At 56.0% G+C, this 18,086-nt stretch overlaps 3 protein-coding genes and 2 non-coding genes across 6 annotated transcripts; 2 read left to right on the plus strand and 3 right to left on the minus strand.

The window, feature by feature from the left end:
- The first annotated feature begins 754 nt into the window (after positions 1-754).
- On the plus strand, positions 755-3,265 carry GAMT (guanidinoacetate N-methyltransferase). The gene is made up of 6 exons (XM_027705767.1): positions 755-1,003; positions 1,565-1,710; positions 1,791-1,854; positions 2,191-2,258; positions 2,338-2,448; positions 2,539-3,265. The coding sequence occupies exons 1-6, from the start codon at positions 820-822 to the stop codon at positions 2,677-2,679; spliced, it is 714 nt and encodes a 237-aa protein (XP_027561568.1). The 5' UTR covers positions 755-819; the 3' UTR covers positions 2,680-3,265.
- A 535-nt stretch (positions 3,266-3,800) lies between these two features.
- NDUFS7 (NADH:ubiquinone oxidoreductase core subunit S7) lies at positions 3,801-7,238 on the minus strand. 2 transcript variants are annotated; one of them, XM_027705768.1, is made up of 8 exons: positions 7,185-7,238; positions 6,997-7,033; positions 6,702-6,770; positions 6,247-6,361; positions 5,066-5,245; positions 4,944-4,990; positions 4,425-4,513; positions 3,801-3,991 (listed from the first exon to the last, which is right to left on the minus strand). In XM_027705768.1, the coding sequence occupies exons 1-8, from the start codon at positions 7,207-7,209 to the stop codon at positions 3,894-3,896; spliced, it is 660 nt and encodes a 219-aa protein (XP_027561569.1). In that variant the 5' UTR covers positions 7,210-7,238; the 3' UTR covers positions 3,801-3,893. The 2 variants fall into 2 exon arrangements, with proteins under 2 accessions (XP_027561569.1, XP_027561570.1); XM_027705769.1 differs by lacking the exon at positions 4,944-4,990 and having other exon boundaries at positions 7,185-7,224.
- Positions 7,239-7,416: 178 nt separating this feature from the next.
- On the minus strand, positions 7,417-7,490 carry TRNAN-GUU. The gene has a single exon. It is a non-coding gene; the product is annotated as a tRNA-Asn (tRNA).
- A 475-nt stretch (positions 7,491-7,965) lies between these two features.
- Positions 7,966-8,038, plus strand: TRNAF-GAA. Its single transcript has one exon. It is a non-coding gene; the product is annotated as a tRNA-Phe (tRNA).
- Positions 8,039-9,810: 1,772 nt separating this feature from the next.
- PWWP3A (PWWP domain containing 3A, DNA repair factor) lies at positions 9,811-17,666 on the minus strand. The gene is made up of 14 exons (XM_027705759.1): positions 17,550-17,666; positions 16,825-16,909; positions 16,379-16,470; positions 16,059-16,129; positions 14,683-15,624; positions 13,984-14,097; positions 13,521-13,591; positions 12,971-13,047; positions 12,496-12,556; positions 12,176-12,251; positions 11,820-11,870; positions 10,950-11,380; positions 10,186-10,274; positions 9,811-9,950 (listed from the first exon to the last, which is right to left on the minus strand). The coding sequence occupies exons 2-14, from the start codon at positions 16,879-16,881 to the stop codon at positions 9,875-9,877; spliced, it is 2,208 nt and encodes a 735-aa protein (XP_027561560.1). The 5' UTR covers positions 16,882-16,909; positions 17,550-17,666; the 3' UTR covers positions 9,811-9,874.
- Positions 17,667-18,086: the final 420 nt, after the last annotated feature.

Below are 18,086 nucleotides of genomic sequence, written 5' to 3' on the forward strand. Positions count from 1 at the left end.
CCCCCCCCCGGCCGCCCCCAGCCCGGCCCGGCCCCCCCCGCCGCGCGCTCGCGCTCCCTCAGCGCCGCCGCTGCGCGCGCACCCGCCCCTCGCTACGGGGTCTCCGGGGCCGCGCCCAGGGAGGGGCGGGACCGCGCGCGCGGGGCCGGGCGGGAAGGGCAGTCCGGGAGCGGGGCGGGGCCGCGCGGTCCTAGCGCCGCCCCCCCCCCCCCCGCGGGGTCACACCCTCCGCAGGGTCCTACCGCCCACCCGGGGGGGTCCGACCGACCCCTGCAGGGTCCTATCGCCCACCCGGGGGGTCCGACCGACCCCTGCAGGGTCCTACCGCCCGCCCGGGGGGTCTGCAGGGTCCTACGGCCCGTCCGCGGGGTCCCATCGCCCACCCCCGGGGTCGCAGCGCCCACCAGCGGGGTCCCAGCGTCCATCCGCGGGGTCCTACTGCCCACCCGCAGGGTTCCCCACCGGGCCACACAGGAGGGCCGGTCATCCCCTCCGCAGCCATGCAAGCGCGGTGCCCCCCAGGAGCAGGGACGCCCCCTGCACTCCCCAGCCCCCCCCCCCCCCCCCCTGGTGCGGGACCCCCCCCCCCCCCCCCCCCCCCCCCCCCGTGCCTCCCTGGTGTGTGACCACCCCAGCCTGGCAGCCCGTGCCCACCCCGATCCCGATAAGGGCTCCCGATCCCGATAAGGGCTCCCGCTCCCCGGAGGGGCCCCAGCCGGCCGTGCACACTCAGCACTTTCCAGCTATTTAAAGCCGGCCAAGAGCCCAGCGGCCCTTTCCCTCCCCCGGCCCGTCCAGCTGGTCTCTCCTCCCGCAGCCATGAGCTCCGGAGCGGCGGCGGGGCCGATCTTCGCCGAGGGTGAGGACTGCAGGGCAGCCTGGAGTGAGGCCACGGCCGGCTACGATGAGCCCGACGCCCACCTGGAGATCCTGGGCAAGCCGGTGATGGAGCGCTGGGAGACCCCCTACATGCACTCTCTGGCCACCGTGGCTGCCTCGAAGGGTAACGGGGACCCCCTGGGCTCGGGGACGTGCCGGGGGTGCAGCTGCCCCACGAGCAACTGGTGTGGGGGGATGTTGTGCCAGGGACCCCACTGCAGGGCACCCCACGGGCCACGGAGCCCCACACACACCACAGGGCTATGGTGTCACGCTGCTCATGTCAGGGGGACACATTCCTAAAAGGGGATAGGGGAATGGGGAGGGGGTCCAGCCACCTCCCATCCAGGACCTGCCACTTTTGGGGCTGTTTCCAAGGTGCCAATGGAGGCGGGTTTGGCAGCATCGCTGTGGGATGTTCTTTGTTCCCGCCGTGACCACCTGGGGGGGCTTGGTGGGGGCAAAGGGTCACTGTGGGATCAGCCAGGGGGGCAGCGGGTGACAGGGACACGGGGCTGAGCTCAGTGCCAGTGGCAACAGGTGCTCCCAACCTGCACCAAAACCGCCCAATCTGGGGAAAGAACAAGGCAGAATTTGGGGCTGGTGGGGGTCCAAGGCAGAGCAAACCCAGGGCTGTGTGTCCCTGGGGATGCCTGGCCCCCCCCAGCTGCCCTCCTGTCCCCAGGTGGGCGCGTGCTCGAGGTGGGCTTTGGCATGGCCATCGCCGCCTCCAAGGTGCAGGAGTTCGACATCCAGGAGCACTGGATCATCGAGTGCAACGAGGGCGTGTTCCGGCGCCTGGAGCAGTGGGCCAAGGCACAGCCACACAAGGTCAGCCCCGGGTGGGCTGTGCCAGGGCTGGGGGGTGCCTGTGCCCCCCTCACCTCAGCCCTCTGTCCCCCTGCCCACAGGTGGTGCCCCTGAAAGGGCTGTGGGAGGACGTGGTGCCGACGCTGCCGGACGGGCACTTCAGTGGTGAGACATCCCCAGAGGGACAGGGAGGGGCTGGGTGGGCTCCCCATGGCAGAAAGGGGTGCACAGCAAGGCAGGAGCCCAGGGCAGGGGGGTGCTGGGGGGAAGGGGGGGGGAGCAGTTTGGCCAGGGTGGGGTGGGGGCCCAGCCCCCTCCATCCCATGGGACCTGGGAGAGAAACCGGGGGAGCAGCACATCGGTGCCTTCCAGGGTCAGAGACACGGGGGGCAAACTGCAGTAGGAAAACCCAGTGCCAGGCTGTCAAGGGGGGCCTCCCCCTGGCACTGGAGCCCCTGGGGGTCTGTCCCGGCTGACAGACGGTCCCGGTGCCCCCGGCAGGGATCCTGTACGACACGTACCCGCTGTCAGAGGACACGTGGCACACGCACCAGTTCAACTTCATCAAGGTAAGGTGTGGGGAGCAGCTCAGGGCGGGGGGCAGGGGGAGCCTGGAGAGGTGCCAAGTTCCCCGGATTCCCATGGCAGGGTCACGCCTTCCGCCTGCTGCGGCCCGGGGGGGTCCTCACCTACTGCAACCTGACCTCGTGGGGGGAGCTGCTGAAGAGCAGGTACAGCGACATCGAGAGGATGTTTGAGGTGAGCGCTGTCCCCGTGTCCTGCCGTGCCCCCGCTGCAACCTGGACAACCCAATCCAGGGCTGCTCCTCCCTCCCCTCCTCTCCCGCAGGAGACCCAGGTGGGGCCCCTGGTGCAGGCCGGGTTCAAGAGGGAGAACATCAGCACGAGGGTGATGGAGCTGCAGCCCCCCCGGGAGTGCCGGTACTACTCCCACCCCAGGATGATCACACCCACCATCCTGAAGCACTGAGGGGAGCTGGACACAAACCCTGGGGACCAGAGGAACCGAAAGCTCTGACCTCCTTCTGATGAGAGAGAGCGAAGCTGATTCATCCAGACAGGGCTGCAGGCTTGGGATGGAAGCCCAGCAGACAAAAGGACTGGAAGCTCCTTGCCCCAGGAGCCCCCTGCCCCACAGGGGTCTTCTGGGCTCTGCCCAAGAAGATCCCACCCTGTTCTGTCCTCTCAGGGTTTCCACCGAAGATTCATCTCCAAATCCCTCAATTAAGCTGGAATTCCAGGGCTTTGGCCAAAGGGGTTCCAGAACCAGCCATTTCCTCTAAAAACTGGATTATTTTGAGACACCACAGGGTGCCTTTCCACAGACGAGCCAAATAATCCAAACCAGGCAGGAGAAACTGGGAAGACAGAGCAGTTTGAGGCGTTTTGAGGCATTTTGGCTGCTCCCGGAGCAGCTCCCCAGGGAAGTTTCCCAACACTTCTGGCCCAAGCCCACGGCAGCAAGTCCTGACCTTGACACCCCCCTCACAGCTCAATAAATGTTCCCTCTCTCCCCAGAAGGGATAAAGTCCATTAAAAGGAATGAAATACCCAAACTGCTGTTCTGTTCCCGAGCTATTTATTTGTCTTTCCAAAGTGTGTTTGTCACTCTGCCACCACCATTCCTTACCCCAGACTCCTGGGATGCAGCCAGGACAGGCTGCTTTATCCCTACTCTGCTAAGGAGCTCTGCATTCGGTTTTATTAGTCAGATTGTGATTTTAAGCACTAATATTTTACTTAGTTACACAAACAGAATGACTGCCTGGCCCCTGTGCACACAGATATTATGGATCTACTAGATCCCATGTGGGAACTATCAACAGGGAGTAGCTGGTGAGTAAGGAAAGAGCTCAGGGATCACCTGGACATGTGCTGGTCTCAAAACTTGCCAACAGAACTAAAAAGCACATCCCAGTTTCTGGCAAGGCCTTTATGTCGTGACATGACATCATTCTCCTTCCCTCACAGGTTGTCCAGAACACAATCCAACACAGTGAGTGTTACCAAATTCAGCTCCTGCATTTTAGTCCAGTTTTTTTAGTCCGGTTTTTCCATCACAGGGATTTATTAAAGACAGAAGAGCACCTTGACCAGGTAGAGTTTTATTGAAGGCGCGTGAGGACCCGGATTTGTGCGTGACGTGAGCGGTGCCCGGGGGCAGAGTGGGGACATAAATAAAGGCTATTTCCTGTACCAGATCTGAATCCTCTTCTCCCGCTTGATTTTCCTCTGGAGCTGCAGGATCCCGTAGAGCAAAGCTTCAGCTGTAGGGGGGCAACCTGAGAGAGAGAGAGAGAGGAAGGGAAGGAAGGATGGATGGATGGTCACAGGGCTGGTACCTGCTCGGAGCTGGAGCCAGCAGGAGAGGTGACAACCCTGGGCTTTATCCCAAAGCTGTGACTTCCCCCTGGCTTTGTGGCTGGCACAGGCTGCTCCTACAGGCAAGTGGTTAAAGACACTAAATTGCTGGTGTTTTTCAAAAGAGGTTCTTTATCAAAGCAATGCTTTGATTCCAGGCAAAGTGTGTCCCAACCACAGCTCACACCTCCCACAGCCCTGACAGCGACACCATCAGCTCAGCCCTCGCTGCAACCTCAGCAGAGCTCCCTGAAGCTGCCGCAGCTTCACCAGGACAGTTTGAAACAGGAAAAGCCTCTGAAACCTCCCCCCAGCTCTGTGGGAATGCCCAGAATTCCCTCGCTCCCGCCCTACCTGGCACGTAGATGTCCACGGGCACGATGCGGTCGCAGCCCCTCACCACAGAGTAGGAGTAGTGGTAGTACCCTCCACCATTGGCACAGCTGCAAGAGAGGGGCAGGGTCACACCCTTGGTCAGCCCAGAAGGGGGACAGGAGGCCAAGGGAAGGTGACCTTGGCAGGTGGGCACTGGCTGAGCTCCAGGGAGGGACAGGGCAGTGACACCGTGGTCCTTCAGCCCCTTCAGGGGCCCCGGCTGGTACATCTTTAGCCCAATTGCAAATTCCAGGACTCTGGACATACACAAGCTCCTGGACTCTGGCAGCTGCAACCCCCTGGATCTGCCCCTGGGGGGACTGTGCAGCTCCCAGTGACTCACACACGTCATTCCCAGTCAGAGGCAGCTTTACTGTTCTGCTCTGCGGGGCCTCTTTAGAGAACTCAAGGGCTTGGAGTAACCAGTGAGCAAAGAATCCCCCTCCCTCCCTCTCCCTGCACACACAGACTCCCCTCACAGGGGGTACTGACACCCACCTCCCCATGGACACCACGTAGCGAGGCTCTGGCATCTGGTCGTAGACCTGCGGAACAGGGATAATATTTGGGATCACCCCCAGCTCCCCCCGCCGACCCCAAAGCCCCCCCAGTGCCGGTACCTTGCGCAGGGCCGGGGCCATTTTGTTGGTGAGGGTCCCTGCCACGATCATGACGTCGGCCTGGCGGGGGCTGGCGCGGAACACGACCCCGAAGCGATCCATGTCGTAGCGGGGGGCTGCCATGTGCATCATCTCCACGGCACAGCACGCCAGCCCGAAGGTCATGGGCCACAGGGAGCTCTGCGGGGACACGGGGACAGGGGCAGGTGACTCGTGGGGGAAGGGTCTGTGAGGGTGAAGAGCCCTCCAGGGGATTCCCTGAGGGGACACCAGGGCTCGTTTGGCGCAGGAGGGTTTTCCCGCCTGGAAGAGGAATCTTTCCCAGAGACAGTTTTAGGTGTTTCCCCCTCCTGCGTTCCAGGGGAACTCTCCCTGGTAGGAGAAAAAGGCAAGTCCTTGCAGACACGTGTGAGGGCCCCCACAGAGGGGGGGCCAGGGATGGTGAAAGCCCTGAGGGGAACAGGGGGTGGCTCTTTCCCCAGGCCCGGTGTTTGAAATGGTTAGTGTTCTTTAAGTCCTGTGTTCTCCACTTTGGAAATAAATTTTCGTCCAATCCTTCCACTACCTGGCATTTTGGGGGTGCCTGGGCATTGTCTGACTTCACAGAGTCCGTCAGACAGAAGGGAAATGGAACAGGAGAAGTTCAAAGTGTGGGAGAGCAAAACCCACGGCCCTGGGGCAACGGACACAGGGAGAGCTGTGGATGGAGCCTGAGCTGCTCCTCTGCACCTCCCACGCTGCCCAAACCACCTCAGAGCCCCCCTGGACAGGTCAGAGCCCCCCAGGGACAGCCCCGAGCCCCACACAGGCAGTGGTGGCCAGAGAAGGGCCAGCCCAGCTAAGGCAGAGCACAGTGGATCCGGGGCAGCGTCACCCGTGTCACCTTCCCCCCCAGGCAGAGCAGCTGCTCGAGGCAGGGTCTGGATAAACTCCATAAAGTGCCTTTTTCAGGTGACCACAGGGCAGTTCCAGCCCCCCTCCCTGCTCCACACCCCCCACTGCTCCATGTTCCCCCCTGGTTCCACACCCCCTGCCCCTCCAGCCTCTGTTCCGCTCTGTCACTGGACCCAAATGTCACCCTCTGCCCGTGTAACTCTGCCATGGGAGCTCTGAGCCTATTTTTATCCCGAGCAGGAGGGGACTCCAGTGTTTCCCTGGATCCCAGGAGTCCTGGGACTCACCCGCCGGGCCCAGTTGACCAGGTCATCGAGCTTGGTGACAATGTACTCGCCCCGGCTGCTGGGGACAAAGGACTTCTTCTGGACCACAGCAGAGCTCTTCTGGACCTGCACAGCGCTGCAGGGAACACACAGGTGTGAGCTCCTGATCACCTCCCTGCACAATCAGCGTCACCCCGGGGAGCTGTGATTCCCTGAGCAATCCGTGGTATGCTGGACAACAAGGATGGACAATCCCACACTCTCTGGGGCCGGGTTTGGGGCAGAGGGGTCTCCCCCAGGGTGGGGTCTGGTGCTCAGGTACAGCCCCTCTGCCGTACCCAGATCACACTGGGCACTCGGCTGCCGGTCCCCAGGGCTCCCCCAGCTCCAGCTCCCCCTGGATGCCAGCGGGGGACTGAGGGGACGCCTGGCAGAGACAGGGACAGACCGACCCCGCCGGGGAGGAGCTGCCTTACCTGTCTGCACGATCGGCCGCCGGCGTCTGGTGGAGCAGCTGAGCCTGAACAGGAGCCACAGCGCCGGGCCTGGGGGGCAGAAACACCCGGGGGGTGACACGGGGTGACACAGAACAGCCCCGGGCACGGGGCAGCCGAGGAGGAGACCCCCGCTGACCCCCCAGCCCGGGGCTCTCCGGCACGGGGGAGCCGCTCAACTACGGGTTGGGGACTCCATCAAGGGCTGGGCTCCCACCTCCCGGACCCCCCGCACCCCCCGGCCCCGGGCTCCCTCCCCGCCGTTCCCGGTGCTCACCGCCAGCCCAGCGCGCCGTGCCCGGGCAGCCGCAGACCTGCAAGAGAGGACGGGAGAGCTCAGCCGGGCCGGGGGGCTGCGGCGGAGCCCCCTCAGGGGTCCGTCTGGGCTCAGTCCCTGCGCGGAGGGCGGATCCCGGTCCCTGTTCCCGTCCCGCTCCCGCCCCGTGTGGCCCCGTCCCCGCTCACGGCTCAGCGCCGCCGCCGCCGCCATTTCCCGCAGCCCTTCACGCAACCTCTGCGCGCGGTGCGCCCCCAAAAGGGGCCCGGCGCGCGCCGCCTCAGCGCTCCGGCGGGGAACGCGCACCGCGGGCCCGACCGTTCCGGGGGCCCCCCGCCGGCCCCGCGGTAAAAACGGCACCGGGCGGGGCCGGGGCGGCCCCGGGATGGCGGGATCGCGGCAGGAAAAGGACAGGGCGGCCGTCCCTGGGTGGGCTCGAACCACCAACCTTTCGGTTAACAGCCGAACGCGCTAACCGATTGCGCCACAGAGACCGCGCTGCCCCCGCCCTGTCCCGCGTGTCCCGTGTCCGTGTGTCCCTCCGTGTCCCTTGTCCGTGTCCCCGTGTGCCCCCGTGTCCCGTATCCCTGTCCCACGTGTCCCCGAGTGTCCTCTCGTGTCCCCTATCCATGTGCCGTGTCTCCCCTGTCCCGTACCCATGCCCCGTGTCCCATATCCCTGTCACGTCCCCTCGTGTCCCGTGTTCATGTCCCGTGTCTCGTATCCATGTCCCGTGTCCTGTATCCAAGTCCCGTGTCCTGTATCCATATTCCGTGTCCCATATCCCTGTCATATCCCCTCGTGTCCCATATTCATGTCCCGTGCCCCGTATCCATGTCCCATGTCCCATATCCATGACCCGTGTCCTGTATCCATGTCCCGTATCCCGTATCCATGTTCCGCATCCCCGCCCCGTGTCCCCCCGCGGCCCCGGCGCTGACGGCCGAGGGGGCGGAGCGGGGCCGTGCAGCCGAAATAGCTCAGCTGGGAGAGCGTTAGACTGAAGATCTAAAGGTCCCTGGTTCGATCCCGGGTTTCGGCAGGAGCTTCTTTTCCTGCCGGGCTCGCCCTGCAGAAAGGGGTGTTTTCACCCCAAAAACGCTGCTCCGGGTTGTTTTAACATTCCTGGCAATACATTCACCCGGACAGGGATGGGTGACACTGTGGGATGTGATACTGCACTAATAATAAATAACTTTATTAAATAAATTAATAATAAGTAAGTTAATGACCTGAGTGTTGAGGAGGCAGCTGAGGTGAGGGAATGTGCATTAATTAACACTGGACAGTCACTAACGAGCAGACTGAGCCTGCTTTAAATAGAGAACAAGAACAGAAACCTGCAAGTTCATTTTCCTGCTCTCAGCCCTGTGATTAATAGCAAGGAACCAAGACACCAACACACAATATCACAGGCTTATCTGATATGTAAAAATAACATTCACCTGATGTAAAATGGGGTGGAAGCATCTCCCTGAGCACCAACCACCACAGATTAAATTGTGAAATCAAACCAGCAGCATGATAAATCAAGATTATCCCTGGGAGTGTCCAAGGCCAGGTTGGATGGGGCTGGTGGAAGGTGTCCCTGCCCATGGCAGGGGTGGGAGTGGGTGGGTTTTAAGGTCCTTCCAACCCAAACCATTCCAGGATTCCATGACTGGGGTGAAGGCAGGGAGAAGTGGGAGTTCTGCTTCCGTGCACTGGTGTGGAGAAGGATTTTCACAGTGCTGGAGGGATTTTCATGGAGAAGGGAACACGGGGTTGATGTAAAGGAATCGCCTCAGAGCACCTGGAGCAGCACCTGGATCAAGGGCAGGAAATCCCAACCTCTCACTTCCAAAGGGGAAGTGCCACTCACAGCTCCGAGTCAACTCCACAAACCCCTCATTAATGTTTTTATCCCATCCCCTAAAACTCATTATCCCTCCTCACAAGTTTTAATAAAACCCTCCCTTCCTGTTCTATTCCTGTAATTGAGGTATTTGAGATAAGGGGAATGAGGATTCCACGGTGAAACTCGTTAGAGAGCACAGAGCAATTAAAAGTGTAATTAAAATACATTCAGATAATTACTGGAGCCAGAATAGACATCTGGATCCCAATTTAAACTTCTTCATTTCAAATCATCTTGGGTTTTATTGGACAAGCACAGAGATCCCATTTCATTATCATGAAGAAACCATAATCAGGGGGTTTTATCTATCATTTATCATTGTTTATCATTAATTAGTTCTTGGTGACACTGATTCCATGTGCCACAGCTCCAGCGAAGCTGGGCAGGATCAATTTGAGAATTTAAATGAGAAAAAGCCAATTAAAAGCGTCCCTAAATTCTGAGCCTCAAAAGAGCCAAAAAACCAGCATTCCAACAGAATGCCAAAGGAATGCTAAAGGAAAAGGGAATGGTTTTGTTCAAGCAAACCTGGATTCCTTCCCCAGGGAACTTCAGTTGTCCCAACCACACAAACCCAAAGCCTCGGGACTCAGGTTGCAGCACTGGGCACCAACTTTATTTCCCACACTTGGAGACACGGGAAGCAGGAGGAGTGAGGCCGCCGGGAGCGTTTCCCAGCGGGAAGCCCCGCCAGGCACCACTGGCTGCAGCAGGGACCGGGCCCTGCTCGCCCAGGACAGCCCTGCCTGGGGCAGATGTTTGGCTAAAACAACCCACTGGGGGTCGGGGCAGGAGCTCTGCAGCCCCTGGAGCGGGCACGGAGGGATCGGAGCGCGGCGTTGGCAGCACGGGGGGGCCATGGGAAGCAGGAGGGTTGAGACCAGAGCAGCTTTTGGGGGGGCACACACGGGGAGTTCGGAAAGAATTGCACGTTTATACAAATCACCACTGGCTGTTTTGTACCCCTGGGGCCACCAACCCTCAGCTCTCCTCAGGCTCCAGGGTCGACTTGAGCTTCTTCCAGGCCCGGATCTGTTCGTCAAATAATTCTCTCTCCCTGAAAGAAAAAATGTGGAAGCTTTTAGGCAGGCCTGGACATCTTTGGATGATCTGGACAATTTAAAGTCTGCAGGTTTGGAGTAGCTCAGCCAGAACGTTTTCCATGTCTAATCCTTTGTTTCTGATCCCCAGAGGAGGGAGGACATGGAGCTCTCCTGTCCTTACATTCAACATCTTCCTGTACAAGCATTAAACTGGTAAAAAACCTCAGGGAATACTGAAAATAAAAATACCTTTTAGTCACAGGTGGTCCTTTAATGTACTTCTCTTCTGCCTTCTTGTAGTCGATGTCATACACGGCAGCAATGGCGTAGATAATGGCCTAGAAAAGCATTTAATTCATTTAGAATCATTAAACAAAACAAAAATCACAACCAGGGATTTGAAGCTGCCTCGGGTGAGCACGTTCTGAGAAAAGGGTTCCTCGATCACTTGGAAAACTTGGATGAAACTGCTCATTGTGTGCCTGAAATTCCTTAATAAATGATACAAACTAGTCCTGTATCATTCCCAGGGGAGTATTTTTATCCCCAGACTAAGATATTCTTCACAGTAATTTTGCTTCTACACAAGTTAACGTTCTCCTGGGAAAATTCCTGCGACGAACAGAAAAATATCTGAAACCACCACAAAACCAACAAACCCACCACCTTCCCCCCACTCACACGCACAAAGGACCAAAAGAACCCTGAGAACTTGCCAAATTAAAATAAAAACCCCAAAACAAAGCTTTGAACCATTTCAGAAGTAATTAAAATACACCAGAAAACCATCATTCTGCCTTTAAAAGCAACCAGCTACTCAAAGCATCTCCTTTCTTGCTTAAAAGTCAGCACTGAAGTGACTCAGGCTGTGGGCAGGTGGGAGTGTTCCCGCTCAGCTCAGCTCTAGGAACTCTCCCCAAGTCATTCCACACGAGTCACAGCACACCAAGCTCACAAATAACAGGAATTATTCATCACCTTCCCATCCCTGTCCCAGCTCCCTGTTCCCTCACCTCAGGCAGCAGCACGTCCGAGATGAATTTGATGCCGTCCCCCAGGATCTGGCGCAGGTTTGTTGTGTCCATCTCCCTGTAAACCTCCTTCAGGTAATCAAACACCAGCTCCAGCTGCTCCTCATCCTCCAGGTATGTCTCCACACGGGTCACGTACCAGTAGGAATTGAGGAATTTCTTCAGCCAGCGGGATTTTTTCCCGCTTTTCAAGATCCCCAGGAGATGTTCTTCTGCCCCTTTTGTTTTCACTATGAATTCCACGAGTTTTTTGTTCTCCCTGTCCCTGGCTGCTCTGCTCCTGTCTGGAAGGAGCCTCCTCAGGGGCTTCTGGGGGGAATTTTCCAAAGAAGACTCTCCAAGGTCCTCCTCTGCCGTGTTGGGGAAGGTCATTTCCACCTCACTCTGGTGTCCCTGTTTCCTCACTGGGTAGCCTGAAACAAAGGTCACAAGCATTTCTATTTAAATATACAAAGGGCTCTGACATCCATAATTACATATATAAATAGAAAATAAAGAACTTCATTGGTAAGAGAGAATTTTTTCTTCCTTCCTTACCAAAGAGGTTAAAAACCACCACTAAAATCTTCATTTGCCTTAAAAAAAAAAAAGAGATTAGGGAGTTGCCTCTGACGTGAACTCGACAATGTGAAGGAACCAGTTATAATTCCAACTATTCTGATTGCCTTGAACCATCCATATTTATTTAACTTAATTAAAAACTTCATTAAAACCTTAATTGCAAATAATGGCATGTTGTGAGTTTAAGGGCAGCCCCTCTCTGGGTCTGGTGCCAAAGTCACTCGTGTGTAAATGCTGGAGTTAAATTTACCCAACTGAGAAAAATGAAAAAAAAGTGATGAATCCACTCACTGATGTCGGCGGCGAGATACTCCAGGAAGGAGCCGGTGAAGGAATGACAACCTGAAAACACAAAACAGATTTAGCACTTCCATTCAGCCCAGGAATCAAAGCTGGCACTTTGGGGTTACCTTTTCCTGATGGATATTGGGATGGTTGCCCAGGGAAGCTGTGGCTGCCCCACCCCTGGAAGTGTCCCAGGCCAGGTTGGACAGGGTTTGGAGCAACCTGGGCTGGTGGAAGGTGTCCCTGGGCTGGTGGAAGGTGTCCCTGCCCATGGCAGGGGGTGGGACTGGATGGGCTTTGAGGTCCTTCCCACCCATTCCAGTCTGGGATCCCATGGCTGTGATCAGCTGAGCTCTCCTTACCCACTCGGACCCAGTAGTCCCGGATGAGCTGGAGGCACCACTCGATCTCCTGGGGATAGTTCTCCTTGGCCCGTTCCTGCAAAACAGGAGCCAGTTCAGCCCCAAAAGGAGCAGCTTTGCAGGAGTTCCACTCTCAGACACCAACCAGGTCACAGAAATGGTTAATAATCATGAATCCACTCCTGCCATGGCTGTCCCAGGGATGAGAGCAGCTTTGGGGGGTGCCAAGCCCCACCACACTCCTCCCCTGGTCACCTGTACCCCGTTATTCCCACTGGATTCTCCCAACACCTGCAGTTCCACGTTTCTGGGATACTCACAATGAGCTCCTGCTTCTCTTCACAGTCAAAGTGCTTCAGGGTCTTCAGAGACACCGAAAAACTTAAAGAAACACAGTTTTAGAGGTGCAACTCAACTGCCTCATTTCCCTATTTATTTTATTTCCCAGGAGTGCAGGTTTTACCAGTTTTGGTTTTCAGACTAAGTGAAAACTATGGAATCTTTCAACCAAATACCTGGTTTAGAACAAAGCTAAAGGCAGGTTGTGTTTCCAGGAAGTTTGGGCAGCACAAGTAAAACACTGGCTGTGTCCCGGGGCCTCTTTTTTTGTTCTGTTCTTAATTCCTCAGCCCCGCCCTTGGACATGGACCTGCCTCAACCTGCAACCCTCCCCTGACCCAGCCCCTCCTCCCCGATCAACCTGAAGGGATTGTCCTCAGCCTGCACCAGGAAATGGGCAGAGAACACACAGTAACAGAAACTGGAAGTTCAGGATGTGACTGAAGTCCACTTTACCCCTTTTTCTTCTCGTTTGTGGTCCCATCTATGAAGAGCACACAGGCCCTCCGGTGCTTCCGCTTCACTGTCTTCACCTGGGGACAGAAAACAGCCTCATTTAGGCTCCTAAAATCCCAAACCCTGACAAAGCAGACATTTTCCATGGATATCTGACACCCCACACTTCATTTTTTCTTATTTGTGTAACTTCCTTTACCACACAAATACGAAAAATTGAACTGGAAGGAGTAACCAGTTACCCCAAAGGAGCATTTTCACTGCACAAGGACCATCCCCTTTCTTGACAGCTGTGAAGAAGGTCCTATTCCATGGCACAGGATAATCCTCTGCTCTGGTATAAACAGGTGTGAATTAACCACACTTACTTTTTATGTGGTTTTGTCAGATGTAATTTCACTTCTGTGAGCTTTGGAACTTTTCTACTGGAAGATCTTTAACTAATTTCCAGCTCTACGTGAGTGAGGAAGGGCAAAAGTCACTCCAGAACTGGCAAACTGCTCCTTTTCGGGGAGATAACAGGATATCAGCAGGCAGGAGCTGCTCTTACCACTGCTGGCCAGTAGGGATACCGCCGGAGCTTGCACCACACCAGCATCCCCTCCTCGATGGACTGGGGCACTAAGGTGGGAAAGAAAGGAAACTGCCTTCAAAAATCAGTGGGACAACACAGATCTCACCCTCTCTTGTCCATCTCCAGGAGAAACTCCAGAAGTTTCTCTTCAGTGCTTTTACAGGTTTCATCTGAGGTGACAGGGCAGCATCATCCCCCCCAAAATGCAGCACAGGGGCTTCTGGACAGAAACTCAGGAATTTCAGTCACAGGCCCTCGCCCAGTTTCACAGGGATTTACATTCCATGCTGCATCTAGAAGGCTGAGGTATCCAGGAAGTGCACTTTATTCCAAGCTTGGACACAGCTGGATTCCCTCCCGGGCAGGTTGGGTCTCACCCCCAGGGCCCACAGAGCCCACCCTGGGTGAGGAACCTCCCCCAGGGGTGCTGATGTCTCACCTTGACAGGACAGAACACAGGGAAAATCCTCCTCCTCTTCATCTCCCAGAGGTGAGAGTGGAGGGAAACTCTCCGAGGAAACTGCCCTTGAAGACACCCCAGAGGGATCCAGCCCTGCCAAGAGCAGCAAGAACCAGGGGCTGTAAGTGTGGGGAGGGATTGGAACAGGATCAGCTCCAGAGCAGGTGAGACACACCTGGGTGTGACCCCCAGGGGACACAGGGTCTGTCCCACCTGTGTGAGAGACCCAGAGCACCACAAATCACTATGACACAAAGGTCTGTCACCCCTGCACACTCTTAAATCAGGGAAAAGCCTGATGATGTGGATAAAAGAGGAAAAAGGGAAGCAATAAGACTGATTTTGGGCCTCTGCACCAACCTGCTCACTGCTCCTTTAAAACCATCATTTAATCTCAACTAATTAGAGCAGCAGGGAAAATAAGTGTGAACTCAAAGGGCAGCAATTATGGCTGAACACAGCTTTCCATGGAAAACCCTAAGTAATTCCAGATAACCCAACTGTCACCCCATCACCAAAGGCATCAGCGTTTTTGCTTCTCCAAAACTTGAACTAAAAAGAATTAAATCAGCAATTCAAGACCCACATTCCCAAAAGCAAAGCAAGATTCCAAGATGAGTTACAGTGCTCAACACCCACATAGGACAAAGGTTTCCCTTCCCCAAGGGATTTGCCCACCTTCATCTTCCTCAGAGTCAGGCAGCTGCATCTGCTTTGCTTTATTCCCAGCCAGGGGTGAGGGATCCTTGTTTTCCTGCTCTTGAGGCTGAGGGAAGGCACCAGAAGGCCCAGGTGAGGATCCAGAGTGGCTCCTGCATTTCCTCTCTCTGCCTGAGGCCACACCTGCCCCATCCAGCTGTTTTCCACCCTCTGCCTTTCTCCTTCCATCCAGCTGCTTTGCCAGGCTCTCACTCTCACTGCTGATGCTTTTCTCCAACTCATCCGAGGCTCTTTCACCAGAGGAATCCAGGAATATCCTTCCAAGTTGGGTTCCAGTCCTTCCAGGTTCCACGGTGCCAGATTTAGAGGGTACAGGCAGAGACCCCTCCTCAGGGGGCAGCTGTGCTTGATCCTGGGGGGAATCATCCCTACATGCTCTTTTCCTTCCTTGCTGACTTTTCCCCTCCTTTGTCTTAAGGGAGACTTTACTCCCTGCTTTGGGTTGGATTTTCCTCTGTCTCGGTGATGATTTTGGTTGTGGTACTTTGCAGTTGTGACGGGCAGGGGCTGGTGCATCACTGGGACCACACCTGGAAGGGTTTATTCCAGCTCCACGTGCTTTGGCAGGGCTTGTTCCAGCTCCACGGGCTTTGCCACCCTCCCCTGAAGGGACGGAGCCTCCCAGGATCCGAGTTCTTGTAGCATTCCTCAGGTTACAGTTCCTTTTACTCTTGGCAGCCTCAGGCTGCAACTTTGTAGAACGAGAGCGCCAATAATTGCTGCGTGAGGGGGTGGCTGGGGGAGATCCCACACTGCTGTCCCGGGATAACTCAGGATTGGGCCCTTCTGCAGGGGGTACTTGTCTGCCTGAGTCAGTTTGGGTGAGGATATCCAGGGCAATTTTAAGGGAACAGCGATATTGCAGCTCCTCCACAGCCTCACTCACGTTGCTCTTTTGCTCTGATGAAGAAGAATATTCAATAAATGCAATGACCTTTATTATTGTAGATATAAAACATATTATTTCTTTAATAATATAAAATCGACATGTAGAGTTCCTTTTCTTTAAGGTGCAATTTCTAACACTGGAATCATCCATGATTCTTAAGGCAAAGGACAGAGACACACAAAGACCAAGCCTCCAGTGCCTCGTTTTGAGGGAAATGCACATTTCTTCATCATTCCCACCAAAAAACTACCACAGGGAAGAGGAAAATGATCATGTTTAACCTATTTTCCAATTTTATGGATGGAAAAGGAGGAAAGAAACGTGAAAAAAAGCTCCTCTAAACTACCTAAGTGAAATACAGAGCTATTATCCCCCAAGCTGAGTTTCTGTGTCTTGTTTTACACTCGGAATAGAGGCAAAGCAGCACATTTTGGCCCCTGCTCACCCAGGCTGGAGGCAATGGCCTTGATCCGCTCCTCTGTCAGTGGAACAGCGTTTGCAGAGCTCACACTGACCCTGAAACACAAGAGAGCTCACTGGAACCAGCACAGAGAACACCTCCAACAGAACAACTCTGCTCTCACCCACCAATAAACCCAACAGACTCATCCCCCCAGACCTGTCCTTGTTAGGGTTAAACACCTAAACCTTCTGTAAATCCACGATTCCACCTCACAGGAATCCTCAGGTGAAGGGATTCCTTTTTTCCCCTCTTTTTTTAACATCTTAGAATGCAAACATGTGGCAGGAACAAGGATACTCAACTGCTTCTCCAAGCCCAGTATTTCAGCCTTAAATCCCATCTTCGTCGTGGTGCTGACATGAGTGCTCCCAGCAACTCCAGGTTTGCACAAAACCTACACAAAAATACTTATTTAAAATCCTTATCTGACAGATCTGACATCAAAACATTTTTATAGGAACAGCCTGATAGTCCATGGCAGCTGGCTGCAGCCTCAGGATCATGGAATCATGGAATCATGGAATGGTTTTGACTGGAAGGGACCTTCAAGACCATCCAGTGCCACCCCCTGCCATGGGCAGGGACACCTTCCACTATCCCAGATTGCTCCAAGCCCCATCCAGTCTGGCCTTGGGCACTTCCCAGTGTAAACCTGGGCAAGTACAAACATGTCCACTGGGAGCTTTCACTCCTTTTCTGCTCCATTTCATCCCGTCCCAAGTGATCTCCACAAACACTTCCTCGTTACCTTGGCTGGCCACAAACGCCTCTTCCACTTGCACAGAACAAACTCTGGGTCGGCCATGGCTGAAAAAGGGCAATTCCAGCGTCCTCTGAGGAAAGAAGGGAATAAAGGAGTCACCCGCCTTAGTCCACTTTTGTCTTTATCTTTCTAAAGAAATACAGGACTTAAACACATTATTAAAGTTGTTATTGTTTTAGCTTTGGGATCACTGCAGTGATGTTACCCCGCAGCCTTCTTCAAAATTGTATTTTTAAATTCCGTTTCTCTGTAGTTCGCCCAGAGAAGCTGTGGCTGCTCCATCCCTGGAAGTGTCCAAGGCCAGCTTGGAGCAACCAGATCTAGTGGAAGGTGTCCCTGCCCACGGCGGCGGAACTGGATGGGCTTTAAAGCCCCCTCCGACCCAAACCATTCCAAGATTCAATAATTCCATCACTCCAGGAACACAAGTGGGTCTCACTGGGAGAGGACGATGCTGTCACAAATTAACCAAGGAAACCGTGGGCCTGCCCAACCCGCAGCTCCCTGCCACCAAACCCTGAAAACAGCGATTTACACCCTAAAACTAGGCATTTACACCCTAAAAACGACTGGCTAGATCGACTTTTAAAATTAACTCGGTGCCGATTTTTACGCGTAATTCGCGGCGATGACCCGAGCGAGGGGGCCGCGGAGCCCTGGGGGGCTTCAGGAAAGCCCCGCTAAGGACGAGCAAGCCCCGCCGTACTCACCAGGCCGAGTCCTGGGGTGCCGCGGGCTCCGGGGCAGGGAGGAAGGGCCGTTAAAACCGCCCGGAACGGAGCGGCGGGGCGGGACCCACCGGCCCCGCCCGACCCCCCCAAACCGCCCCCGGGCTCCCAGACACCCCCAGAACCGCCCGGGGAGGGACGGAACCCCCCCCGCCCCACACCCCGGGGAGCGGAACGACGAGACACCTCCCCAAAGCCCGATGAGGGGAAGGTCGGGACCCCCCCCAAAACCCGGGGAGGGACCTCTAAACTCCCCCGGTGAGGGGAGGGACGAAATCCACCCCCAAAAAAAAAACCGGGGAGGGGAGGGACGGGAACCCCCGATCAGTCCGTGAGGGGACGGGAGGGTCGGGACCCCCCAACCCCTGCGAGGGGAAGGACGGGCTGCCCGCTCGCCCCGTGAGGGTCGGGTCGGGACCCCCTCGCTCTCCCTGCTGAGAGAAGGGACGGGACCGCCAAATTCCCCCTGCCCGCCGTCCTGGTGAGCGGAGGGACCCCCAATCCCCCCTCGCCCCCTCA

Source organism: Neopelma chrysocephalum, unplaced genomic scaffold (assembly GCF_003984885.1).
Source record: "Neopelma chrysocephalum unplaced genomic scaffold, ASM398488v2 Primary Assembly neopelma1_348, whole genome shotgun sequence".
In the NCBI taxonomy this organism is placed as follows: Eukaryota; Metazoa; Chordata; class Aves; order Passeriformes; family Pipridae; genus Neopelma; species Neopelma chrysocephalum.

Bases quoted from the DNA above. Each gene is read 5' to 3' on its own strand.
- GAMT (XM_027705767.1), top strand. From the start codon at position 820: ATGAGCTCCGGAGCGGCGGCGGGGCCGATCTTCGCCGAGGGTGAGGAC. The intron at 1,004-1,564 runs GTAACGGGGACC...TCCTGTCCCCAG, and splicing joins CACCGTGGCTGCCTCGAAGG to GTGGGCGCGTGCTCGAGGTG. The intron at 1,855-2,190 runs GTGAGACATCCC...TGCCCCCGGCAG, and splicing joins GCCGGACGGGCACTTCAGTG to GGATCCTGTACGACACGTAC.
- NDUFS7 (XM_027705768.1), bottom strand. From the start codon at position 7,209: ATGGCGGCGGCGGCGGCGCTGAGCC. The intron at 6,771-6,996 runs GTGAGCACCGGG...TCTGCCCCCCAG, and splicing joins CACGGCGCGCTGGGCTGGCG to GCCCGGCGCTGTGGCTCCTG. The intron at 4,991-5,065 runs GTACCGGCACTG...CCTGTTCCGCAG, and splicing joins TGGCCCCGGCCCTGCGCAAG to GTCTACGACCAGATGCCAGA.
- PWWP3A (XM_027705759.1), bottom strand. From the start codon at position 16,881: ATGGCCGACCCAGAGTTTGTTCTGTGCAAGTGGAAGAGGCGTTTGTGG. The intron at 15,625-16,058 runs GTGAGCAGGGGC...CTTCTTCATCAG, and splicing joins GGCCATTGCCTCCAGCCTGG to AGCAAAAGAGCAACGTGAGT. The intron at 13,048-13,520 runs GTAAGAGCAGCT...TTCTGTCCCCAG, and splicing joins ATCCCTACTGGCCAGCAGTG to GTGAAGACAGTGAAGCGGAA.